Source organism: Pogona vitticeps, chromosome 1, assembly GCF_051106095.1.
Source record: "Pogona vitticeps strain Pit_001003342236 chromosome 1, PviZW2.1, whole genome shotgun sequence".
NCBI lineage: Eukaryota > Metazoa > Chordata > Lepidosauria > Squamata > Agamidae > Pogona > Pogona vitticeps.
This window is the reverse complement of record NC_135783.1, coordinates 77,824,527-77,852,130: the sequence shown is the minus strand read 5'-3', so window position 1 is coordinate 77,852,130 and position 27,604 is coordinate 77,824,527. Positions and strand designations below refer to the sequence as shown.

The following is a 27,604-nucleotide window of genomic DNA, read 5'->3' as shown; positions in this document are numbered from 1 at the left end:
AAAAGTGTGAAAAAGAGGAGAAATAAAATACAGTAAGAGCATTAGCTCTCTCTCTTCAGCCCCGGCTTTATGAAGAAAGAGGAAATGGATACAAATGGTAAGTGGGGAAAAAAACCAGATGTTAATTCTTAGGTGAACTAGAAAATTGATGTGTCTTTTCTGTGGGCTACCAGAGACTTGCTTTTTCTACTGTTTACAATATCAGTCATCATGAAATTTGCCTTCTTAACCCTTCAGTGGCTACTTTTAGCCTCTTAAAAGGATGAGGGTTGCATACATGGTAATATAAATTCTTTATCCAGAATCTACCCAAAAGATATGGGGGATTTGATTTTCTAATGTCTGGGGAATGAGACAGTAACCTACATGAGAGCTGTCAAATACTTTTGACTGGCAGAACAACTTTGACATGGATTGTTTATCAGTGCAGTAGTGGAAAGGATATATGCATTTTAAATATGTGATAGGTAAAGGTAAAGGTTCCCCTTGACATTTAGTCCAGTCGTGTCCAACTCTAGGGGGCAGTACCCATCTCCGTTTCCAAGCCTTTGTCCGTAGACAGATTCCTTGGTCACATAGCCAGTATGACTTAGAAATGGAATGCTGTTACCTTCCCACCATGGTGGTATCTATCTACTTGCATTTGCATGCTTTCGAACTGCTAGGTTGGCAGGAGCTGGGACAAGCAACGGGAGCTCACTCCGTCATGTGGATTCGATCTTACAGCTGCTTGTCTTCCGACCTTGCAGCACAGAGGCTTCTGTGGTTTAACCCGCTGTGCCGCCACATCCCCAAATACATAATATAGGTATGCAATTCAAGAGTTTGAACTTCAGTTTCTTCCTGATGCTTTAATTTAAATGTGACTTCATGTTAATATAATACCCCTGACTGTGAAACAACACATCCGAGGTGCTAAATGGAGAATTGCATAATGGGAAATGAAAATGCTGGGAAACAGACCACTTGCATTAAAAATTTCTGGTTAGTGCTTAGACAAGGAGTGTGCATTCCTACATTGTTTTCCATATGATGCCTCATAGCAGTTTCAACTTTATTGTTTTGCTTTACTGGGCAAAGTGATGTTTTGATTAAATCCTGCAGCCACTGTGCAGTGCAACATGCGTAGTTCAGAAACGCCAACTACAAGAGCCTACAGTGTCTTTTTAAAAAAATGTGTGTGTTACATTTGTCATGTGAACTATACAAATTTAGCAGAACTATTTTTTTTTTACTTGAAACACAATCCTATATAGAGTTACTCACAGGTAAACCCATTTGTGTTTAGTGGGAATTACACTTGAGTAAGTGTGTTAAGAAATGCAGTCTTAAAGCACATTAATTCATTCAATTTCTACACTGCCCATCTGGCTACAAGGCTACTCTGTGCGGTTCACAACATGATAAAACAACAGCACTGCCACTGAACATACATACATACAAGCACGTTGCAGTGAGTCATTAATGATGGTTTAATTTAAATTTTATCAACAGATGTAAGAAACCTTCAGTCTTCTTCCCTGTCACAAATTTTAAACAGGCAGTGAAACAAATCAACTGACAGAACTAAAACTCAGTACAGGATTTTTTTTCTTCCTCCGCACTTGCTAGTTTTGGATTATAAAACAGTGGAAAGATTGTTATTCCAAGAGTAGACAACATTTCCCTTCTGTGATAGACTTACCTCATCATGGACAAAAAATGACGCAGGGAGAGAAGAGCTTATTTATCCTGTTTTTAAGTATCAGATTACAACCCATTAGAATTGGTTGAAATCCTATCAGAGATGTGGCTCTAATCCTAAACTGTATAATGGCACTATCCATACATTCCAGTTATAAAAGCCTTTATGAGAGGAAAATAAATATGACCCAAAAGCATTTTGCAGACAGAAGAAAAGCTAATATTAAAGGGGTAAAACAGTTTTTCTATATCGTTTTCATATTTTGTCTGAGGAAAGCTTTAAATCCTGAATGATCTATGTTTGGTTAAGGGGCATCATTCCTTTTCTCTTTCAAAAGGATATTGCCATCTGGATTGCTTTAATTAACTGGTATTGAAATGCCCCAGGCATCAGGTAGCAATAGCAGTTGTGTTTTTCTTACAAAACTCTTGGGTTGGCTTTTGGGTTATGAAATGCTAATATCACATCTAAATGGTAGATTAAGAATTTAAATCAGAATTTGGACTACAAAGGCCTTGCTGACTGGAAATTTTGGGAGCTCTAGCCCCAAAAGTAACTTTTTAATCTATAAAACTCTGCGTGCATGACTACTATCAAATGCCAATAAAAATTGGCAACAATTTCCTTCTTGTAGCACAATAAAGTGTTTAAAAGTAAAATAAACATCTGCATGGGATACATTAAATTCTCTTCTATCTGCATGCACGGTGTTTTCAGAAATGAAAGCTAAAAATACTACCTTTGTTTTTAAAAGGAGAACAAAACTGTTAAAGTCCAAGAAAGTTAAGGCTACATGTTGAGGAAATGTATATCGAAGCACAAAAAGAAAATATGAAAAAGAACTCATGCAAACTCACAATGCAAACTTTCCTGAAATTAATAGACCCTGAGGGCCAGCTAGGGATAATGGCATCCTTATGTCACATCTTTCTACCTCTCTGTGTAATGTGTAGTTTCATTTGAAGTTGTGCCATTGAACCTGCTCTACAACATTGGCTACTGACAAAAGAAGCAAGACATGCTTCACAGGTGAATGAAGCCAACCTTTATGGGAAGAAAGATGGCAGTGTGTCATGCTGAGGCCATTTTCTGCAGCCCCCTCTTTGTCATAATATGTAGTCCAGCCCTGAGGAATTTGCCTAACCATTTCTTAGCTAGCTGTGTGTCCGTCCCGCCCATCACATAAAATAACAACAAACCACCTTCAGTTTAGCTTATTAATTTTCCTGACACTGTGAACCTTCCTAGCCAGTTTAATTCTCCTATCCCTCCAAATTTGCTATTCCTGTGAATGAAATGCAAAAAATCAGGCTACATAGGGGAAAAGAAGGAAAATAATTTTGTAGTTATTCTGTAATGAGTCAATTCTGCCCCACTGTGTTGTCAGATTAACATGCAGTTTGGCTGTTTTTCCACTTAAATTGTAAGCAATAGTCATCTCCCCCCCCCCCCCCGCTGCCCCAGACTGGCTATATACCTGACAGATCTTCCTGAATTGAATAGGTACTATTTCTGGCAAAGAAGTAGACAGTTCTGTACACAGCTGCTGGCTCTGGCTATTGAGTGCTAGAAATGGCAATTTAGGTATATAAGCATTGATGACTCAGTCCTTTGTTATTAAGCTGATCCTTCTGATAGACCATGAATCAGTCAAAGGATAGCTGGTAACCAAGTTCAAGCTTCTATTTAGCATAAAACAAGTTATGTCATTTGCAGGGTACAGTGACTCCTGAGCCTTTTTGCTGTGAACCACTGTCCTCCCCCCAAACCTTTAATTCTTCTTTTGTATGAGATTACTGAGCAGCTAATCCCACTTTCATCTGGCCACCTCCTCTCACTCTTTGTTACCTCCTTGTGAAGCTACTAGATATTTTTTTTTAGTTTGGCTAAAAAAAATCTTGATTAGGTCATTCTGTAAACTTAAAAAAAGACTTTTCTGGTTTATTCCACTTTTATCTTGCATTGGATTCCACAGTTATGTTGATTTGTTTCATGTGATAGCTAGAAGTGAACATGCGTGTGTTCATTTGATTGTGGTTAAAGATAATGTTCTATGCATTTGTTTTGTATACATTTCCAAGTATAGACAGCCATACTTGTCTTCATATTGAAAAGTGGTTTATTGATTGCTTGATTTGTCCATTACATTATTATTTTTTTAGAATACTCAGGCTTTTTAATTATATTCCGACTTATGATACTCCTTTTCAGGGTTTTCAGGCAGAGAGAGCTCAGAGTTGGTTTATCATTCCTTTCATCTGAGGGCATCCTGGGATGATGCAGTTTGCCCAAGGCTATACAGGTTGGCTCTTCTGACTGCACAGTGGAGGAACTGAACTCCCAGCCTCTGGCTTCACAATCAAATATCTAACTTGCTGAGCCATCCAGACACCCACAAGATATTAAAACAGGTCAACGTATGGTAGATAAGGAAGATCATAAGGACAGGAGATATTGACAAAGATAAGTGGTTATTATAATTATCTTCAGTTGGTAAAACCAAGGAAAATATACTTGCCCTCTTTTCCAAGTGAGTCAGAAGAGACTGGGAAAGTCTCTCTGGAGTAGGAATTCCACAAACAATGGAGAAAGACTTCTCTCAGGTCAATCTTATATAACAGCAGTAGCCTTGAGGAGTTCTTTTTTAGTGGTCTCCGTGAACTTACAGACATAGTTAAAGGTGCAACAATGTAAAAGAGTGGTTAATGATCCATGTTAGTGTGAGATAACTTTCTATAGCATGGACATTTACAGTGTCTATTACATCTACTGTTGATCTCAGGACAACCACAGAGTTGGGTATGACTTAATGTTTCATTCTACTGCTAGGAGACCCCAAAATACCATATTTCTAAGCCATTGTAACTTATGACTGGGTTATGCATCACATACTTCAGTTTGCAAATCTATTGCTTTTCATAAAATACTGGTCCCATAACATCATCATTAACATTTCTTCCTACAGTGCTTTTTGTACATCCACACAAATACCAGCAGCTGTTTTTTATCTTGCTGAAGGCCCAATAAAATTGAAAGAAGCAGAAAATACTGAGTATATTTGGAAGTGTTTCACAAAAGTAAGGCATGTTTTGGGTGGTGAGTGGAGCAATATATTGCTGACCTACTCATTTTATTGAACACTTAAATACTATAGTACAGATACTAAGTAAGCTTCTAATAATCAGTATGCACTGTCTGTATTTCATTATGCACTTGATATCCTAAACATATATTTCCATCGTACTATTTTCTAAAATCCAATTGCTTAGTTCCTACATAAAATACTTGGACGAATAAACATTATTCACATCCCAAGAAGCAAGTTGAGGTCACCTCCAGATAAAAAGCTTTTAGTACTATTCGAAAAAAGGCATTGTACAGCATTCCTCCCCACCCCCCTTAAATGGGTGTTTTACTGCCCAGAAAAAAATGAAGAAGGCCTATCAGCCAGTCCATTGTAAAAATCTTAATTCGAGGCAGGATGATTTCCATGTCTGGAAGTACCCTAAACTATGTTTTGTACTTTTTAAAAATTAGTGGGTTAGATGCCATCTTCATGACTGTTCAGTGTTTGCACAGCGTGGAGTGCTGTTGCCCATAGTGTAATCACAAGAACGTAACTCATACTGGACCACTCCAGAAGTGGTTGAAAATGCAAGCTATATGCCTGTGTGATCACATCTAAATCTTGGGTTTCATGTGAATTACACAAATGTTACCCAGTGTCCTGAATGCTATGAAAATGAAACTCTCGCTGCTCGGTAAAAGTAAGTCTGGAGATTTTGTTCTTATTGCATCACATCAAGAATATTTTAGGAAGAGAATCTTTTATGAGAAGAATTGCCGTTCAGATAAAAAAAAGGTAACCATATTCCATAGTCAAAAAGAAAAAAAATCTGATCTGTAATTAGTAGGATGTTGTTTCTTGATTTCCAATACATAAGATGTGAGCCTGAGACTTGTAATGAATTTTATGATTTCAAAATGATATCATTGTCATTTTCAAAAAATAAATCTCATTCCAAGTTTAAAGCTCTTCTTTTTGGGTTTTCTCTTCTTCTTTTCTTCTTCTTTGCATTCTCTTTTTAAATTTCTCAGTGCAGTGTTCTAGTGGCCTCGAGAAAAAGAGATGATTGTGGTGGACTTCTCAGCCAGAGGTTTCCCAATCCAAATTCCAGCACAGGTGGGTAGACAAGATGACTAAAGCTGCATCAGTTCTGAAATGATGGCTGAGACTGACCAGTATTTTACACCATCACTCATGGTATCCTTCCGGGCCAGTTGACAGAGATAGGCTTAGGAATCAGCAACTCCATTGATACTAGTCCTGCCTTGGGGTCAGTTCCAAGTGTGTTTGGAATGGGTAGAAGCCTCTTGTGCTGACTGTCACAAGAGCTGGGCTGGCTGAGAACAGAGAGCAGAATTTTTTAAAAAGGCGAGGTATGAGAAAGGGAGGGGCAGGGGGAAAAACTGGGTTATGTCTGATCCAGCCCTTTCTCAGCCCAGATTCATAGCCACTATACCAGCACAAAGTTAGGCCAGCGTCAGAGTCATCAAATCATTTCCTAGACTGGGAAGAGTTTGGATTTAGCACAGTCTCCAATGGCTTAGTGTCGGCTTGCCCAGCCATCAGCCATCTTGGCAAGTTAGAATTGTGCCCATCCTACCATCTCTGTCTCTGAAAGTAGACTTGCAGTATTATTCATGTGAGAAAAATGAAACAGATTATGTAAAATAAGAACTTTTAAAAGAACTCAAATGAATTCAACTACAATTTCAAGTTGCATACAGAGACTTTGACATACCCATATTTGGCATACCCCTGGTGGGGTCATTCTCTTTTCCTGTCCACTCTGGATTATTCTGTATTACTCTTCTCTTCCCCATCAACTGCCCTGAGTTCCTCCTTTCTTCCTCCTTTTTATCCTTCTCTTGGTAGGAAAACTGTTTAGCAGTTGTTGTTTTTCTCCTGTCTTCTTCATCTTTCCATCCCTTCTGGTTCATCCCACTGCTTGGTTCCAGGAGAATTTGTGCAATACTGTATTCTGGAGAAAGGAGCAACCCTGCACCCACCATGTATCTTTGGCAGGGACCAGTGGAGGGCCAATTGGACATGGAAAACTGTGCTCTCAAGCTCACCCCCTGACCCCCTGGCTGAAAAGTCTTTGTGTAACTTATGTTGTCCTTTTATTAGTATTCAATGGTGTAAAGCTTATTCCCTAGCAAGCCTCTATGAAAAGCTGGTTGGGGAATATATATTTACTTATATATCACCTGGAATTTAGTAGCTTTCACTATGTCGCTCTTCTTTATTCCTCCAAGGTAAAGGAACGCCCGCCCCCCCCCGCCCCCAGTTTATCCAATAGATGAGAAGATTTCTTTTGAAGGAATCTGTCTCTGGTTCTGGGAAGTACAATAAACAAAACCAAACAAACAAGCAAACAAATATACCAACAAATATACCAAATGAATACTCCAAGCCTAAGGACTTACTTTCCTATTCCTTACCTGGGGAGCTCTCTGTGAAGTGAACCAAACAGATGGACAGTGGACAGGCAGGCTTATATCTAAGAAGGAAATAAACGTCATTACATCTTAAGGAAAAGAATTCAAAGCAAAAGTCAATGCAAGGAAGAAAAGACACAAAGACAGCTCTTTAGGAACAAAACTTAAAAATGCAAAAATAGTACAAGAAACAAAAAAAATACATATGCAAGCATTCTGGGGTAACCAACACGTCTAACAGAATCAAACCCTGAAACAAACTAGCTCATTGCAGCTCTGATTCTACTCACAGCATCTAGTTGTTTCTCACCATCCCCATTGTCCTTGGATTACTTCTCACTTGACCAGCATACTAGAGAGCACCAACAAAGAGACAAAAGAAAGCTCTTTTTAGAAATTTAAAAATCCTCTCTATCAACCTCATTGGCTGATACCTGTGAAGTACCAACTGACATCTTTATCCAGGAGTTTGTCCTTTCCAAAGGTTCTGGAAAGCTAGGCCTTTAAGAACATTTGTGAGAGCTGAGTATAGGCTGACTAAGACTGGGAAATGGAGTGGTAACCATCTTCAAATATTTATAAGGCTGTGACAAGGAAATTGGATGAAGCTTGCTTTTTGTGGCTCTGCAGTGTAGGATTCAAAGTACAGGAAAGGAGATTTAGACTAAATATTATGAAGACAAATGGAGCTAATCAGAAATGGAATGGACTATCTTGGAAGATGCTGTACTCCCCTTCATTGAAGTTTTTAAAGCAAGGGACAGATGACCATTTGTCAGGGATACTGTACTTTAGCTCTGGGTAGATCTCCTGTGATAAATGGTTGAACTAAATAGCCCTAAGGGTACCTTCCAGCTCTAATTTCTATGAGTCTGTGATTTTTTTATTTAACCATTAGCCAGTGAAAGCACCATCCTAGAGTTGCTTTGGCTTAACCTTCACTTATCAGGAGGGTTGTCTACTTTTTGTCTGTTTCTTTTAAATGCATTGCATTAATTTACTTTTATTTAGAACATTTCTTGCTACTGTTCATTTATTTGGATACAAGCCAAGCACTGGGGGAAAGTGGTTCTCAAATGGAAGAGAAGCTCTTACAATATACAGTTGGCTCGCCTTCAGAGTTGAAAGATCATTTCCCACTTGGAGTGCTTGGATCTTATCCAAGTAACACTAATAGAAAAAAACAGAAGATATGGCAATTTTCTGCTCATGTTGTGTGTGAAGAAAGTGTTGTCCTAGCAGTTCTGCAGGTTTTAGCAAAACAGTGAGCACAACTAGCATAAGCAACAACTGCTTGCAAAATTAGTTGTGCCAAATTAAACAAAGTAGCAGATTTGATAACTTCACAGGGGATTGAAAAATGAGGTTTTCACCAGAGATATAAATTCTCTACTAGTGAGGTGAAACCACTGGACGCAACCCATATACCTCAGAGGCCAAATAGACATCTTGATTGCATATAATTTGGACATTTCTATAGCTCCCCCACTGTCTTTCAGAAGTTGCTTTTATTGTTACTCTAAACTGGTTTGTGGACAGGACTCTAAATGAATAAGATTAGATCTGCTTACTGGCCACAAACTGCACTTTGCATTTTGTAGCTGGAGTGCTTAATCCTCAGTTTTTTAAAATGCCACCGCCCATGTGAATCTGTGTCCAAAAAGGGGGGGGGGAGGACTGAAGTGATTATCATCTGAATGTGTAATCAGTATTAATTTTAGAATCATGTTGAGGAAGAAGAAGAAATATAACTTGAAACAGAAATTGGGTTTTGAGTAAAAGAGTACAATATTTTATTCCCAGGAGGGGGGGGGAAAGCCCCCAAATAGTTATCAAATGACAATCAAATCAGTGATTAAAGTGGCAGGATGGAGCAGGGATGGGGTATAGTGACAGGAAGATTGTTCCCCTCTAATTGATAGTAAAATCAGCACGCAGATTAGGAAGGCAGGGTCAGCAGATTTAGGAGGCAGTATTCTATGACACTCCAGGGGTCAGATGGACTGCTTTAAAAAAGGGGAAATGGTGAGAAATCCACCTGGCTTAAAGAATATCAGAGACCACATGACATACCCTCTCTTCCCATACCAACCCATTTATCTATACCCTGTCCCTCTTCCCTCCCATTTTCTCTCTCATACACACGAGAAGACAAATCCAGGGGATTCCTGGTGCCTTGAAGTGGCGACTCTGCAGTGAACTTGCTTCACACTTGTCCATTGCCAACTCCAAAAGAACACACAAGAGAATAAATAGAAGCATGGGAATTAAGGTTACTGCCAATGAAACAGTCTTACCCTTTTTTTTTTTACCTTGATAAGCCAGGTGGGAAGCCTAGCTAGGCCATATTTACCATATTAGCTGGAGGTTTCCCCATCCCTGGTCTACTATGACCATCAGCAGCTTTTCAGAATGTCATGGAGAAGTCTTTCCTGTCATTTGCTATCTATGGTGCTTTTAGTGAAAAGGCCTAAGAATAAACCTTGAACCATCATAGTATACTATACCTGTGATCTGGTACATTGGAGGCTACATTTTTATGTCTTTGTCTCTGTGCCTCTTACATAAGCTGTGTAGTATGAGTTACTCATCTTTGGAACTGGATAAACTTTCTTCTAGGATTATCTTGGCTCATGAAATATAAATTTCCAGAGTCTTTTCTTGCCTAAAGCACTTGAGCTTCACAGAGGTCTTATTATTTATTTTCATAGCAGTTGGAATCAAATAATATACAAATGTATTTTTTAATACAAATCTCTTGGGCAAGTCTAACAGTGAACTTCTTTTTGCAGTATTTTGTATCTCTAGGCCTATACAGATAATCACACAGGTTAGCATTTTTAATAATATATATAGAAAAAACATTAGAATTTTATGGGTGAACATTAATTTAAAATCCTAATTCGTTGTTTTTAATGGTGATAAAAAACTTTAACAAATAGCAAATTTGGTTTTTTTTTTAATAGTATGAAAACACTGTTGTGAACAGACAGCTCTGTGCACTAACATTCCATGTCGAGTACATTAAACATAATTTTAATAGAAGCATATGCTTGGTCACTCAAACTGTATACGCACATTCATAAGAAATATTCTGCAAGCCATATGTTGCCCACCTTTGATGTACCAGCAATAGTCTACCACACGAATGTATTTGGAAGTTCCATTAATTCCAAAGGAGCTTACTTTAAAGTATGTTTTGGTTTGCAATCAAATGTACAATCCAGAGCCTCAGTCTGCTCAGCTCCAAGTAAAATGTATAGGTTATATATATATAAAATTATAGAGGGGACATAAAAGGAGCCTCCTTGAAAAGTGGAAAGCACTGAGAGTATACTCAGGCGTCCCCTGGGAAACGGCATGCAGCTAGACAATCCTTCGCTTCAAGAAGCATTGCACTGCAATCTTGCTGATGAGCAAAATGACCCAACGGTCCACATAGGACCACAAATGACAATAATTTCTAACATTTTAATTTGTGTTTAGTTTTCACCTATATTTCATATACATTCATAATTTTAAATTGCACAATAAAGGTAAAGGTTCCCCTTGACAATTTTTGTCCAGTCGTGTCCGACTCTAGGGGGCGGCGCTCATCCCGCTCTTCAAGCCATAGAGCCAGCGTTTGTCCGAAGACAATCTTTCCGTGGTCACATGGCCAGTGTGATTTAGACACGGAATGCTACATTGATACAAAAAGAAAAAAGAAAAATATGGCTGAAGTCCCATTGTTTAGCATAGTAAGTCGTACTACAGTAGGCCCATTGATTCAGTGGGGATTTTGTGAGTCAACTCCTCCACAAGTTCTATTACTTGAAATGGACACATTCTAGTTGAATTTTACATTAGCACATTAAGCTGCAACTAGAGTACGCTTATTGAATCAATGGAATTTACGGTACGGAGTCACCCAAATACCACTGATTCAATAAGCTTACTCAAGTGAACTCCCTGTGCTAAGCACCTGAATTTCAGACTGTGTCAGCTAATACAGTATACTTCTTTAGTATCTATCTTGTCTATAAATAGATGTTGTGAACACTGGCAATGGTTATGAAAGACTTACTAATTTAAAGTGATTTTTGTAATGTATCCACACATCATGAAATGTATGATTGTATAATGCTATAAACTCTGAGATAAGTGTGCTTAACTTATGGCCGGTATAAAGATATCTCAAGTGAAACAGGTGTAGACAGATAGTAATGGGTTCACATTTAAAGTAGACATGCCTGCTGCAAATGCAATATCTAAAATGCTCCTGACTTCATAACTGTGATATAGTAATCTCTAATACATTCTCTACTCATATCTGTTTCTGAACCCAATCATAAAATATTTTACAGCTTTCCTTAATATATATTCTCAGATTCTCACATAGTGTCTCTGATAAACTATTCATTTCCGCAATTTCTAATAATTTTTAAGTAACTCCTCTTTCTTCAAATTTTCCTGCATTTTCCACCTCCGGATGGAGGTACTCTGACTGTAAGGATCCGTCCATCTTCAGATGCATATATCAATTTGGGGTCCAGATCCTTTTTCATATAGGTGGCTATTCCTCTTTTCTTTTGTTGATCAGCTGCTATAAAGATTATACCTAATTTTGAATTTTCTAACAGGTGTCTATCTTTATCTTTAATATGTATCTCTTGAGTATAGGTTACTCCTGCTTTAACCTTGTTCAATTTGCTGTATATTAACTTCCATTTCTGGGGAGAAATGAGTCCATTCACATTTACTGATATAATCCTAGTTTGATTAGACAACTTGCGGGCGCTTACTACCAGCCTTTTCTCTTGCTTTCTGTTTACGTCTTGTTGTCATTGGCGAGGTGGATTTCTTACAATCTGCTTGTCCAGTTTCCTTCTCCTCACTTTCTTCTTCCTCTACATCTTCTTCTCAAATTCATAATTCTTCATCTTAACTGGAGTTTATCTCTCATCTTTTTCAGGAATACTTTAGCTTTCATTATTTAAGTTATACCTCTTGGAATCCCAATTTATGTATACCCCCTCTGGAGTAAGCCAGGTGAAGAGGATGCCCCTTTGTGCCAGTACCTTGGTGAAAAATACATATTCTTGTCTTTTTTTGCCGCATAGCCTAGGGTACACGTTTTAGCACTCTGATCTCTGTTCCTTTGATTTTTAACTTATCTCTACTCATTTTCAGTAATTTATCTTTTATTGTAGTTTTCAGAAATGTAATATTCACTTATCTCCACAATCTGTTTTTTCTGGTGTATCTAGTACCCAGTCTGTAAGCTTTCGCTATTGATTGTCAGAATTCTTCAGGCTTCATTTCAATTTGTGGGCCTAATTCCTGACTTAATAGTTGCTTTAAGTCTTCGGCTTCTTCCTCTTAAATATTTTGAAGTCTTAAACAATATGATGCTCCTTTCATGTATTTATTTATTTGATTTATATAATTTCCAGATACATCAAGCATTTCTGGTCTGAGAGTCTCTCCTTCTTTGTCTCTTCCATTTCATGTTCCAGTTCCGTAATCTGTTTTTCTGCTGCTCCCACTGCTTGGGTGAAATCATCTATCTTCTGAGCATTTTTTTCAAATTCCGTTTTAAGACTTAAAGTTTCTGCTTTAATGTCTAAAGTCTGAGATTTCATCTGCTCTGTCAGTTATTTGATAATGTTTGTTTGCATATCCTGCATATAATTCTTAAAAGGATCTTGAATTATTAATTTTGATAGTCCTGTAGCTTGACCCGGAGAATCATCTTTTCTTTTCACCATTTCTATAACTTGGAGATGACCTTTGCTCGAGAGAACCCTTAAGAGCAAAGTTCTGTTTAGCCTTTTCTCTTGAATTTGTGTGTATATTTCTCACTTCACACAAGACCTGACTATATTACACATCATATATACTTATAACATAACCATGTCCCAGTAGTTCAGACTTTCATAGTTCAGCTATGTAACTGCAGCTTTTCCAGATCCAAGCAATCCATCTCTGTTCTTCTCCTCTTGATCATTCCATATCCTCCAAATCCATCTGTTCTGTGTAGCTACTGGCTCTCAGATCAACCAATCTTTGTGTCAAGAGGGCCGGTCAAGCCCAACTCCCTCTTAACACAACAAATTTGTGTTTCCAACCTCAGCTACGGGCAGTAGGTCCATAAAACCATAAACAAAACCCATCTTCATGCCAAATGACCCAGCTGCTGCCCAACTCCCACTTAGCACCTTGGGTTTATAAATCCACAACAAGTCTTGCCTCCGATCTACCTTTCATAAATCACCACCGATCGCCTGGTAAAGGAGTCTTCTTTATATATATTGTAAGTCAATCTCCTTCTACTGTAGTTTCTTTCAGCCTATCCCTGTTCCAACACTAATCTTCTCAGGCATTTAATGTTTATTGTGCAGAGTCACTGGAAGGCCAGAGTGAAGAAATTATTATTTTCACCGACTACTTCATTTCTTCGCGGTGTGATGCAGATTTTAAAATCAGCTCGGACTTGAATGCAGAATGTCTGTAACCCTTTAGTAAATAGAGCTCTCCAGTACTCAGTTCAGTTACTGCCTTTCCTTTGAGTACTCTTTATTACTTTATTGATTTATTAGTTTATTGTCAGCAGAGCTTCTCTGCCACTCTATAGCAGCTCCCAGCTATTCTTCAACAACCGGCTGCTTGTTAACAAGCACACCTATAGCTCAGAAAATCAGAGTTAAAGCAAGATTTGTCTGTGCTGCTTACAGAAGATCAAAGATCAGTTACTCACAGTCAAGGAGTCCAAGAGATCAAATTGATAAAAACACCCCTCCGTGACGAAGTTTGCAGCTACTTTGCCAACATGGCGTCTTCCGGTTCTTGTGCTTGAGGAAGGAGATTCTCATGAAAAATCAGATTGGTGTCTGAAATTCTGGGTCCTCCAGCCCTCCTACGCAACAAGGCTTACTCTCCTGCAAGACCTTGCCCCCCTTTCATTTCTGGGGGTCTGCAAACTGGAGATTACAGAGGTTTCCCCCAGAGCCCTGGGTTTCCCTCTGCTCTCACTGCTGTTGCTCCACCCTCCTCACCCTAGGCATATTCTTCCATGCGGCCCTTTCTCTCTTCTATCTCTCTATTTTTGCTCTCTCCCCTCTAATCTTTCTCCCTCAAACTTGCCTCCTTTTCTTCCCAATATGATGGCTTTTGGGGAGTCACTTCTCGCCTTCTCCTTTCTGCCTCTTCTCTCAGAACCATCCATTCTTCCCACTTGTTGATCCAGGGATTTTTAAGCCAGATCCATTCCCAACCCTGTGGAAGGATCTCTCCCCCACACCCTGGCTTCTGCCTCTCCTGCTTCTACTACTCTCTCCTCCAAGACTCCTCCCTTTTGTACTGCCTCTTTCCCACCAATTCTCTCTCCCACTTTCTCCCTTTTCTTGTTTTCCTCTTGCTTTTCTTTCTCTTCCTGCCCTTTCCAAATGTTTGGTTGCTTCCTCCACTACATCCTTCTGCTTCTCTACCCTCTCTTTTCCTTCCACTGTTTCTCCAGCAGGTGTCCACTCTTTTCCTCATAATCCAGTCCCTTCTATCTCTGAGTCTTCTCCCCGTCTCTCCCCCTTATCTTGTTGAATGGATAGTGCTTGGGTGGGAATCATTTTGGTTCCATCATCTTATCTCAAATATTCCCATAGAGGATCCAAGATGGCTCACAACTAGAGATGGGGGTATTCGTATACCAATATGAATATCCTCCTACAGATGCAGATAATGAGGGTCCAGCCACATGGGGCCAGATCAACCACTCACAATTCCGCTGCTGCTGGAAGCTTCGTGGTGCCTTCCTCTCTCTCCATTGTTTGCAATGGATTAGCCAATCTGCGACCTGGCAGAGAGGCTCGTCATCCCACCTTCTGCCAGGACTAGACAATCCATCGCGAGCAATGGAGCGATAGGAAGGTTCCTTAGAGCTTGCAGCAGGGGCAAAATCTTGAGTGGTCAGTCTGGCCCCGGGGGAGGGGGTGCGGACCATCGTTATATGCTTCTACAGTGGGGTGATATTCATATATGAATACGAATACCCTCATCTCTACTCACAACAGATAAAACTATAAAACAAACAGAAGAACCTATATAAATGTAATGCTAAAAATAATTGAACATATATCAGAATTAAAGCCATCATTAAGAACAATTTTAAAACACACAACAATCTGTAAGTTCAAAACTAGCAATCCTGAGACAACTCACTGCTTAAAAACCTGCTTGAAGAGGGATGTGTTTGCCTGATAATGGAAGAACAAGAGGGAGGGGGCCAGCCTGAGTTCTCAGGGCAGTGCATTCCAGAGTCATTCACTGAGAAGGCCTTCAGCATCAAACGAGCTTGGGAAGGTGATGGAACTGAGAGGAGGACCTCCCCAGAAGATCTTAAAAGCCAAGAAGGCTTATATGGGTGATATCCTTCAAGTAGCCTAAACCCATTTAGTACCAGGCTTTATAGGTAATAGCCATCATTTTGAATTTGGCTCAGAAACAGGCTAGGAGCCAGTGAAGCTGTTGTAATAAGGGAGTTACATGCCCCCTATAACCAGCGCCAGACAGCAATGTAGCTGCAGCATTTTGAACCAGCTGAAGTTTCTGAATGCTCATCAATGGCAGCCCCATATAGATGGTGTTGCAGTAATACGAACAGGATGTAACTAAGGCAGGAGGTACCATAGCCAGATCAGACATCTGCAGGAATGGGCATAGCTGGTGCACCAACTGTGCAAATGCATTCCTGGCCAATGCTGAAACCTGTGCATCTAAGCTTAGGGTTGAGTCCAGGAGCACACCCAAGCTGCAGACCTGATTTTTCAGGGAAAGTGTAACCCCATACATAGCCTGAATCCTTATCCCCCGATTTGCCTCCTGACTGACCAGGAGACCTCTGTCTTGTCTGGAATAAGTTTCAATTTGTTAGCCTTCCTCCAGTCCATCACTGACAACAGACACTGATTTGAATTTTAGTTCCAAGCCCAACACTCTTAACCTTCAACCCAGTGGTTACTGTATAAATACTGCTAAAATATATTGTTATGAAAATAATGCATAATATGAAATGTTAAGCAAATTAGAAAAGGGACATGGTGGCGCTGCGGGTTAAATCGCAGAAACCTCTGAAGCCTCTGTGCTGCAAGGTCAGAAGACCTGCAGTCATAAGATCGAATCCACATGATGGAGTGAGCCCATGCCGGATGTCCCAGCTCCCTCCAACCTATTGGTTTGAAAGCATGCAAAATGCAAAATGTGAGTAGATAAATAGGTACCACCACAGTGGGAAGGTAACAGTGTTCCATGTCTAGTTGCGCTGGCCACGTGACCATGGAAGATTGTCTTCGGACAAATGCTATCTCTATGGGTTGGAAACGGAGATGAGCACCGCTCCCTAGAGTTGGACATGACTGGACAAATTGTCAAGGGGAAACCTTTACCTTTACCTAAGCAAATTAGAGTCCAATTTGCATATCATGCAGATTAGGCTGCCTGGGTTTGGAAAACTGAAATACAGCCTATAATCCTTAGTCTCCTTAATCCTATATCCCCAGACATCCATTGGAACTACAGAGCAGAGTGAAGGAAATCTGGCTTCCTACATTTGATAGTTTCCTCATTCCGGTGATGCACAAAAGAATAAATAGCTTTTTATTGTTGTTTTTAGTAGTATTCTGTTCAAGTGATTCACTTATGGTCAACTAAATACTACCCTAAAGGTGTAACTGCAGCCAGAAACAGCAACATGTAGTTTTTCTTCCATAATATTTAGTATGGTTTATCTATTCCCTTATGTCAACACATTAAATATTCTCCTGCTACCATTCTCAGTAAGTTAGATACCTGGCTGTGGAACTGAAGGTTGGGAGTTTGATTCCCCGCTGATATAAGAGCCAGCTTGTGTGGGCTTGGGCATAGTTTCAGCATGTCCCCAGAAGAAGACACTGGTAAACCACATCTGAACCCTGAGAAGGGTCACCATACACTGGAATCATTTTGATAGCATACATTATTATTCCCATCCCTTTCCAGTGACAGCCAATGATGTGAAGGAGCAGTGCAAAAACAGGACACAGATAAGTTAAACTTGGTATTTTTGACCACAAAGAAGAACCTAGACATATGATCGACATTTGAAGCAGTAACTATATGTTCAGTGTAACATTTTGCTTCTACTGTACTTTGTATGTCAACCCAAAGTAAAGAAATACTTTTAACAGGAAAATGCAGTGAAAAGTTTGAGACCAGATTATGTGCATGTAATTGTGGAATACTTAGAATGCACTTCAGTCTTCAGTGGAATTTCAGGGAGTAAAAAAGTGTTTCTTTACAAACAGATTTAGAGCAACTATATGAGTTAGATTCAGAGCTAAACTGATGGGACTAGATTTCCTCACCCTCTCCTCTTCATTGCAGCTTCTACAGTTCCCGAAAACTTCAAAAGAAGATTAAGGCACCAAAATAAAGAGGGTGAGCTGTGGAGTATCCCCCACTCTCTTCAGTCTGGCAGAGGTCCTTTTTGTGAGCAGAGCCCTTCTCCCCATGATAGGCAGTTTGTTGGTTCCTCCTTATTTGAAGGACAGCTTTTAGTTGTAATAACTTCTTCAAATGGCTGGTGAAATATATCTCCTCACCATTATTGCCCATCTTAACAAAGGGAAAAAATTGAATATAATTCAAAGGAATATACATTCTTGTTTTCATGAACCGTTTTACTAGTGGGGGGGGGGAAGCTTCTACATTTTCACTGAGTTTGTACTGGAAACCATTTGTACTGGAAACTATAAAATCCTTTGTTCACTAAACCTCTGACTAATATCTAATAGGGAATAAACTCCAAGACAAAACTATTAAAGGTCCAGAAGTAATGGTTTGCAGTAGATTTCAAAATACAAAATCCAGTTTGACATTACTATCAAAGTTTTCTAGAGAAGAAAATGAAAAGGGCACCTTGAAGACTAACATGTTTTATTTAGCATATGTTTTTGTAGATGGAGGGTGGTAGATCCTCCTTCAGGGGAGGCTTTTAAATAGGCATAAGATGGTCAGTTGTCAGAGATGCTTTTAACTATGGATTTCCTGCCTCAGCAGAGGTTGGAGTCGATGACCCTTGGGATTCCTTCCAGCTTCACAGTTCTCTCCACCTATGGCTCTAGCCTGCTCCTCATTAAGAGAACTGCAATCCACAGAAGCGTATGTGAAATAAAACTCGTTAATCTCCAAGGTGCCACATGACTCACTGCTGCAACAGACGAACAAGCTACCCCCTAAAAATGTTTGAGGGAAGAGTATCAAACACCACTCTAGAACACAATTTATAAGATCAGTTAGAGATTTCGCCTTTGTTGGGCACCAAATAAGGTTCTGAAATGTACAGGGATTTATGTCCTGATTGGAACAGTTACAACCGTGTGTGTACAGAAGCGTTGTGTGTTTCTCTAGTGAAAATCTGCTAGAGTGCTTTGTATTTCAGCCTTTCTCAATCTGCCATCAATCCATATGAATTACATAGTTCACAGATTCAGGTGCCTGGTGCTTGTTTTAAAAGTTTGTCTATATTTGAAAGCACTATACACCTTCAATATTTCATCCATAACACTTTGTGTTCTCTGGGTTACTTACAATTGGTCCAGTACAATACCCTATTTAGGACATTCCCAGAGGAATTACTGTATTCTGTTCTGTCCATTCCCAGAGAGCACCAGGTCAGTAAGTATGTTGCAGAAACAACCTGCACCCTTTTAAAAACTAGCAAGTTTTACTTGCTGTGAGCTGTAGCCCACTTTTTCAGGAGCAACCCCCCCGTGCTGTAACTCTCCCTCTTCCAGTTAATAGTGCATGTGTTGGGGAGGGAGAGAGAGAGAGAAAGAGCACGACCCTTCATATCCTTCATACCGAGCTTGGGAACACAAGGGCTTGCTAAAATCTTCAGTGCCGCGACGTTAAGCACTTCGTTCTTTTCTCTTCCCAAGCCCTACGGAGGGTCATTTTAACACCGAGGGCTTTGTGTGAGAGCCGAGAGTCGCTTAAGGCGACCGAGTGCCCCTGTGGTGTGTGGCGGGGGCTCCCGGCGAGGCAGCTCGGTGGGGCTGTACCAGCTGGGGGGGGGGGAACTCCCTCCCCGTGACCTTTGCCCCGAGTAATCTGCATAGAGGAATGACAGGCATTTGGCTGAACGGGAACAGGCCGAGCGGGGCTGCCGCCGCGGCAACAGCAACAGGAGGAGCAGCAGGAGGAGGAGGAGGAGGAGGAGGGCTTACAACAACTCGCTCGCAAGAGGAGGCAGAAGTTGTAAGGCAGGAGGCGGCGGCGGCTGCCAGTACAGCAGGGAGAAGGTGAAATGAGCCCTCGGAAGCTTTGGGGGGAGAGGAAGCCTTATCGACGGGCCAAGAGAGCTGCCTGATTGTTGGACCCGGGCCCTCGGCCAGGACGAGAGAGATGGGCCAGACGTCCGTCTCCACGCTCTCCCAACATGCGAGCGGTGAGTGGAGCTGGAAATCTGCGGGGAGGCAACTTCTTAGGGCGGCTCTCCTCCCGCCACCCCCAAGATATGGAAGCCGGGGGGCGGGCAAGGTGGGCTCGGCGACTCTAAAAGAAGCGAGCGGGCTGTTTTTCCCCCGATGGCGATCTGCGCTCGCTCGCTCGCTCCAGGTTTCTTTGTCAAAGGAAAAGTAGACCGCCTCTCTGGGGTGAAGAGCAAGAGTTTCTCTTAAAGGAGCTGCTCTTTCCCCCTCGCTGCTCCTCCCCTCGAAAGGAATGGCTTTGCTTGGCTTTCTGTCATTTTATATTTGCCTGTTTGCTCTCTCCCCCCCTCCCCACACACTTCTAAAGAGTGCAGGAGCTTCAGATAATACAAATACTGTAGTTCTTAGGGAAAGGCACACCTCGTTCTTGTCGCTGCATTTGTAAAATGAATAGTTTCTTTGGAGAAGTCAGAAAACAGGTTTTTGTTGCTGAGATTTGAAACACGTAGGGTCTTAACAGTCTACGCCCAACTTCTCCTTTTACACTGTTACCATGTGTTTGTATTGTTGGTGGAAGCTTCATGAATTCACATTTGCTTTTATACAATCCTCTCCTTTCTGCTCTTTCGGTAGAAAACTATTCTAGCCATGAATCTAATTTTCTCTCAAAGATAGTTTCTGTGAATTATCCTTTCTTTGCATTTTAAGTGAGTCTGTATGTGTAAACTAGAACAAAAAAGGTACAGTAAATGCAAATATCCCCCTTTACCTTTTGTCTTTGTTCCTAAATAGAAATGGCAAAAACAACAGGATTTATTTCACATTTTTATTTAATGCATGCTGAGAGTTCCTCAGGCAGTAAACAAGGCTATTAATTTTAGGAGGGAGGCTTAATTTCATTTTCAGAATGTATTATTCAAATTATTGTTTACTATCTGATGTTTTGAAGTGTCAGCTTTCAAATATGTGTTCCATTAATTCAACAATCAGCTGATGCTTGTTGTAATAAAAGAGAACCATTACCAGAAATATTTCCTTTAAAACCACTGTGCCCATTGTTTAGAATAACTTTAGTTATTTCATAAGTTGTGCCTTGGTAAAAAAAGTCTTCTTACTTTCTGTAGAGTACAGAACACAACTGAAAGCTAGTTAACTGGATGACATGAAAAAGCTGAATGCTTTACACAGCACACTATTTTCTCTACACTGGAAATACAATGTTTTGATAGCATACCCACATCTTTATTGCATACGTGCACCTGGCATGTCACTTCTCCTTTGCTAAGTGGCATACAAGTTGTTCTTTCATCATTTCTACTTCAGATGCATAATAGAGATGTAGAAGAACAGGAAGTGTAAGTCACTTGTACTTCCTATTTCCGTTTTCAAAATCATCATGTTGTTTCTGGGTGATGAGATCTTGAGCAATGGGTATAAATGTAAAGTGAGTATAACTGAATCCACCTACTAGGGACTGACTCTTCATTTTTCTCTTTAGTGCCACTTGACAAAATACTCTTGAAAACAGTTTGCCATGAGTCAGGTATTAAAAGTGGGTGGTTCATGGTGCTGTATAACTAGTTGTCATAAAGTGTCACATAGTTTTAGATATTTACATAAATACTGGTATCTACTGTTTTTTAAATAGTGGCACATTTGAACTCAGACACTCCTCCCAGTTCATCATCTGAATAGAATTTTGTTCTCCTTTGCATGCCAGCTCCAGTGCATGTTCAGTTTCCCCAGAAGAAGGATAGAAAGGAAGAGACAGAACAAGACAACAGCCTTATTAAGTTGTAAGTCATGAAGGAGATTGGACCATAAGCATTTCTTCCTTTGTAGTTTACACTGTGCAGTTACTGATACATTTGAAGATAGGTTTTCATTCACATGAAGGATGTTGATATGAATGAAAATTGGAACATTGGAAAATTTAGATTCTTGCTAGCATGAAAACCTTCCACACCAAATAAACTTTTCTTCAGACTTGTTGGTCATCACATGCTCTAAGCAATGATGGGAGGAAGGGAAGGCGTTCTCCCTCCTCACAAGTTTAGTTGTTGTTGTTTTTTTGAATCAGGAACACCTGAATAGAGCTAGTTGTGTGTGTTGTAGCAGATACATTCCTTATTTCTCTTTCTTGGATGCTCAGAAGAAGGGAGAAAGCAGAACATAACAGCAAAATGACCATTCCCCTACTTGCTTGAATTTCTAGTTCAAGATGCAGTTCATAAGGCAGTGAAGACATGGGGCAGAGTAAGATTTTGACATGTCATTCTCCCAGGAAACTTGTCTCACATCAGTCTAATCTTCCAGTTTTACCTTTCTTTCAAACAGCTTCTAAAATACTGCAGACTTCTTGACCAATCTTAGTAGCAGTTAAGCTGCCATTTGCAAAGGGTGGACTTTTAAGTTGCTTTTCAAGGAAGTTAATACAAAATCCAGAGCAGAGCTCCTTGTAATAATTTGTCTTCTTTGTAAAGTTTTTGTTGAATGTAAATTGCTAGATAGTTCAAAGAAAAATTTACTGCTTTTCAACACCTTCAGCATTTTTGGGAGCAAAAAAAATTGACCATGAAGGGCAAATATGTTGAATGTTTTCAGAAATAAAATGTAATAGCAATTTTTGAACTGAGATTTTTAAAAATCCAACTAAAATTAACTATGTGCAATTTTTCATACTTCTTCTAATACAAACAGAATAAAATAAAGCAAATATAACAATTTGAAGACTTAAACTAGTTTGAATAGAGAAGAGGTGGGTTAGAGTCCTAGAGTCCATGAAAGTTTATGACTAATAAAACTTGTTAGTCGTCAAAGTTCTACAAGAACACTGTGTTTTATTTTCTAATATGTTTTAGGAAGTTGGTTAAGATATGAGTCTATAAGTAATTTTTCCCCAGTCAGCTATTTTGTAATTTTGAAATACCTGAGGATAGCTACATATGTGCACAGCGTTATGTTTACCCGAACAAAATATGTTGCATAGCTGTGAAAAACATTGGTCAGAGTCCATGAAATTTTTAACTCCAGAAAGTTGGTGCGTATATTAACAGGACTCCAGGGGTGTGCACCTGTTTTTTCAAACAATCAAATTATTAATTTTAATATATCTGTGTTGCCTGCAGGATTTTATTTAGTTACTAAATGACAGATTTCTCTAACTTTTTTGTATGTATGCAGTAAGTAGAGTTTGAAGTCATGTGGGTGTACTCTGAAGGTTCTTTCTTCTTCATGATGTGAAACAGCCTTCCTGTCATGAGTGACCAGATTACTCCTTCACAGGGTTGTAAGGATACATCATACCAGAGTGTGTGTTTAGTGATGCCAGATGCTGTGTCTTCAGGCACGGCACACACAATGCCTTTAACTCTGTGAAGGGTATAATTCTGCTTGCAGGCTTTACTGTGTCAGAATTTAGGGCTGTTTCAAAGGACGCTAAACTGTGTCCGTTTGCTAGTCTGTGTGGTTAAAGAAGCTGGTTAAATGTTCTGTATTAATATCTCCATTAGGGTGAAAGGAGGGGGGGAAAGGTTTCTCTCTTGCTTATCGGCATTTTTGTAATTCAACAAAAGAAAGAAAAGCAGGTAGAGTCTGCCACAAAGTATTAATTGCCCTCCTTGGTAGGTGTTTTGCTACTCAGCCATTGTAACCTAGATCTTTTATTTCTCAGGATGTTTTTATTTGTCAGAGTGCTTACATTAGGATGAGGGAGCTAAAAATCTGTTTCCTCTCTCCTAGAGCCAAATAGTTATTAATTCATAGAATCTTACTGTTTGTTGTGTTTGGCAGTTAGTGAAGGCATTATCTTAGGTCAAATGTTAGCCTGAGTTTCAGCTAGTTCACTGTTAGATCTCTTGGGGTTGGGGACTTCCTGTTTATGAACATAGGAAGAATATTCTTCCTATGTGCACACAGAGGAAGTTGGCCCTGCACTGCCCAAGTAACAACACAACTAACGACTGCTTCCATACAGGTTACAAACATAGTGTTTCATTTCTTTAAAAAGGTATTATTGAGAGCAGCAAGCAAATATCTATTGAAGCTGCTTAAGAATAATAAAAGTGAACTAATCAAATGGATGCTTTGTATGTCTTCATTACAATTGGCATTAATGATAGCCCTTACTGACAAAATGCTTGAACCCTGGTTAATGGTTTGGATTCACCTGGTCTCAAATCCCTGGTCATCCATAATGGCCATGTTTTGCCTGTGGTCTGTTGTTGAGAGTGAAGCAGAAGAGCTCTGAAAACTTGCATGTTAAAACAGGATCTATGTGTGCCTCTTTCAGTTTACAGCTAATTTGAATCCCTATGCCAGGAGAAAGACAGCATAGAAATAAAATAAATAAAGTGGCATATTTTTAAAAATGTATTTGTCAGGGTCTCAGGCTTTGTTTTGTTATAGAATTACCTTAGTTATTGTGTAATCTGAAATTTACCTGAAGAGAGATTGTGGAATGTAACCCTCTCCTGTACCTCTTATAGGGACTCATATGTAGGGAGCAATTGGTCTAGCATATCAGAGTATGGAAAGATGAAACCAGTGCCCTGGATCCGTTCCAGTAGGGCTTCAGGCCGCGTCTTGGTACCGAAACGGCAGTGGTCGCTTTGCTTGATGACCTATTGAGGGAAGCCGATAGGGGCAAAGTGTCCTTGTTGGTTCTCCTTGATACCTCAGCTGCCTTTTATACAATCAACCACGGTATCCTCCTGGGATGGCTTTTCAAGTTGGGGATCAGTGGCCTGGCTCTTGCCTGGCTCCGGTCCTTCTTGGAGGACCGTTCCCAGAGAGTTCAGCTTGGAGAGGGTGTATTGTGGGATGCTGCAGGGCTCGATCATCTCTCCAGTGCTGTTTAATATCTATATGAGGCAGCTGGAAGGGATCATCCGGGGGTGTGAGGCTTCATGTCATCAGTATGCTGATGACAGGCAGCTTTACGTTTCCTTTTTTCCAACAGCAGTGGATGCCATTGCATCCCTTGAGTGCTGCCTGGGGCTGTACTGCAGTGGATGCAGGAGAATAGATTGATGCTGAATCTGGACAAGACAGAGGTCTTGAGGGTGGGCAGCCCTCCTATTAGTGGTTTGGGAAGCTCCCTCTCTTGGGAGGGGTAACTCTTACCATAAAGAGTGTGGTCCGCAGCTTGGGGGTCCATCTTGACCAAGCACTTACCATGGAGTTCCAGGTAGTGCCTGTGGTCTGCACCGCCCATCTGCATCTTTGGTGGATTGCCCAGCTGTGCTCCTATCTTGATGTAGGGGCACTCACCACTCTGGTCCATGCGCTCGTAATCTCGAGATTAGACTACTGTAATGCGCTCTACATGGGGCTTCCTTTGAGATTGATGCAGAAACTACAAATTGTCCAGAACACAGCGACCAGATTGCTAACTGGGGTGAAAAACTGGCATCACATTTCCCCCACTTTGGCGGCCTTACACTGGTTGCCCATTCATTTCCGCATTGACTTCAAGGTGTTGATGCTTACGTATAAAGCCCTAAATGGTTTAGGACCTCGATATCTGACAGGGCACCTGCTCCCACCTAGCTCTACTCGTATCACCTGATTTAGCCAGGCTGGGCGGCTCAGGGGCTTGACCCCGATAGAGGCCAGGAAGGAAAGAACTAGAAACCGGGTCTTTTCAGTGGTGGCCCCTTGCCTCTGGAACATCTTGCCCCTTGAGATTTGCCTGGTAGCCTCTCTGGGAGTTTTTAAGAACAAGCTGAAGGCCTGGTTCTTCAGGCAGGCCTTCCCCCCTTCCATTTCTTAATTCCCTATGTCTTACCATCTTGGACTTTGCTTATCTCTGTGTTGTTTGATATTGTGTGTTTTAAATTTTGTTTTATACTCGGAATGAAAGCCACCCAGAGTAGATTCATTGAGTCTAGATGGGCAGGGTAAAAGCTGGAGGAATGAATGAATGAATGAATGAATGAATGAATGAATGAATGAATGAATGAATGAATGAATGAATGAATGAATGAATGAATGAATTAAATAAATAAATAAATAAATAAATAAATAAATAAATAAATAAATAAATAAATAAATAAATAAGCAAGCTACTTTGTGGGCTACAACTCCCAGAAGCCCCCAGCCAGCATGAGATAAACCTTGTGGAGTGTCTAGAAGTTGCAGTACAAAAAGGTATTTTTCCAGGCTCTGATCCAGATCTTTTTGTTTTTCAACTCCCTGACCAAACTTGTCAGTAGTGACAGTTGATAGGAGCTGCAGTTCAAGAACTGTAGGGTCGCACATTCCCCATCTATGTCAGAGATCACAGTATACATATGAAGAAGTTCTCTGAGCTTGGTGCTGTAGACCAGTGGTTCTTAACCTTTTTGAAAGAAACGCCCCCTTGAGCCATTGAGGAAGTTATCATCGCCCCCCTCCCCACAGTGATGATATTTTATTTATTTATTTACTTATTTACTTATTTATTTATTTACTTATTTACTTATTTACTTATTTACTTATTTAAGACACTTAAATGCAATGACCCCTGAAAACAAAATTCAATTCCAAGAAAATGAAATGCCCCCCAAAAGTAACATTTAATGATTTAGTTCCAAGTGAATTTTAAGACGCAAAAAGAAATATAAAAAGGGCATAAAAGCAAACTGCAATGCAGGAACTAAAAATTTCAAGATGAAAACTCTGAAACTAAATTAAGATTTGAGGAAAATATATATTCATGCTCATTGTAAAAAGGGTGTAGCCATCTTCACAGGTTTGGCTTGCTCCAGCGCCCCCTACCGCCCCCCTTCTGCTCCAGCGCCCCCACACCGCCCCTTTTCGTTCTACCGCCCCCCTGAAAAATGAAATCGCCCCCTGGGGGGCATTATCGCCCACGTTAAGAACCACTGCTGTAGACTACTGTGTTACAGTGAGTATGCTCACACCTGGGTTTCTGATTTCTGAAGGTGGTGCTGACAGCTTTCTGCTCAATCACAACTATCCTTTGGGGTTTCACAGGGTTCTATCTTATTCCTTGTCTTTTTTAACATTTATATTAACCTGTTGGGTAAGGTCATCTGGAAACTGGGAATAACATGTCTGTTAATATTAATATGAAAATGGTACCTCACTCTTATTTTGTCTGGTTAGGGAGTGGGTTGGAGTGCCAAATGAATTCCAGCTTGAAGCAGTAATTGTCTTTATTAGGGTCAATAAATGAAAACTCAATTTAGGCAAGACAAAGGGACTGTTAACAGATGGTTTGTCCTCCTTACTCAGTTTTATTTAGAGAGAATGTCACTCTCCTGAGGGCACAGGTTCAAGTCTGTTGTTGTTTATTGATGCATCTTTGTCACTTGTTACCCAGAATGCCTCTGTGACTTGGATCAACAGGTGGGCAACATCCTTATTAGGGTCAACTATACATTTACAGTAGTTGGTTTAGTGGACAGAATGTCAGGTTGGGACTTAGGAGGCCTGGGTTTGATTTTCCACAGAGCCATGGAAACTTACTTGGGGTGTGGAATTGGTAAAAATCACTTCCGGAATATTTCACTTACCTCAAGAGCCCTTTTAGGGTCACTAAAAGTCAGTTATAACTTGATGCACATAACATCATAATCAACAACAGATTCACAAAGATACTGAGAAAAACATTGTCCACCTGTGGATTTTTTTTCTCATTGTTCAGTGTGGCCTCTTCTCTTTCTGGGACCTGGAATGTCTTTTGTCAGCTTCATCAGTTACCTTAACTACAACCTTACTTGGACAGAGATGGCCTTATTTCAGTTGTATCTGCTCCAGTTTGAATTGCTACAAAGTACTTTACATGTGGTTGCCTTTATAAATGGCTGGAAGCTTTGTTTAGTTCAAAATAAGACTGCTAACTAAGACAAGGGAGGCATCACTGTATCATGCCAGTGCTTTGTCATCCTCACTGCTTCCCAGTCCATTTACAGGACTGTTTCAAGATGCTGTTTTTATGAGTACCTGAAGCAGTGTCTCTCCACAT

At 40.2% G+C, this 27,604-nt stretch overlaps 1 protein-coding gene across 16 annotated transcripts in view; it reads left to right on the top strand.

Annotated features, from left to right (window-relative positions):
* PHACTR2 (phosphatase and actin regulator 2) overlaps positions 1–27,604 on the top strand; it is a 134,928-nt gene that overhangs the window by 32,180 nt on the left and 75,144 nt on the right. For 6 of the 16 annotated variants that reach the window (XM_078383290.1, XM_078383289.1, XM_078383284.1 and 3 more), the window contains exon 1: positions 19,363–19,649. The exons of 7 other annotated variants lie outside the window; for them this stretch is intronic. In XM_078383290.1, the coding sequence (XP_078239416.1) occupies positions 19,607–19,649 (43 nt within the window). In that variant the 5' untranslated portion in view covers positions 19,363–19,606. Of the gene's footprint in view, positions 1–19,348; positions 19,650–21,352; positions 21,429–27,604 lie in introns of those variants that run through there. 3 more of the 16 variants (XM_078383286.1, XM_072995839.2, XM_078383283.1) reach the window with 2 other exon arrangements.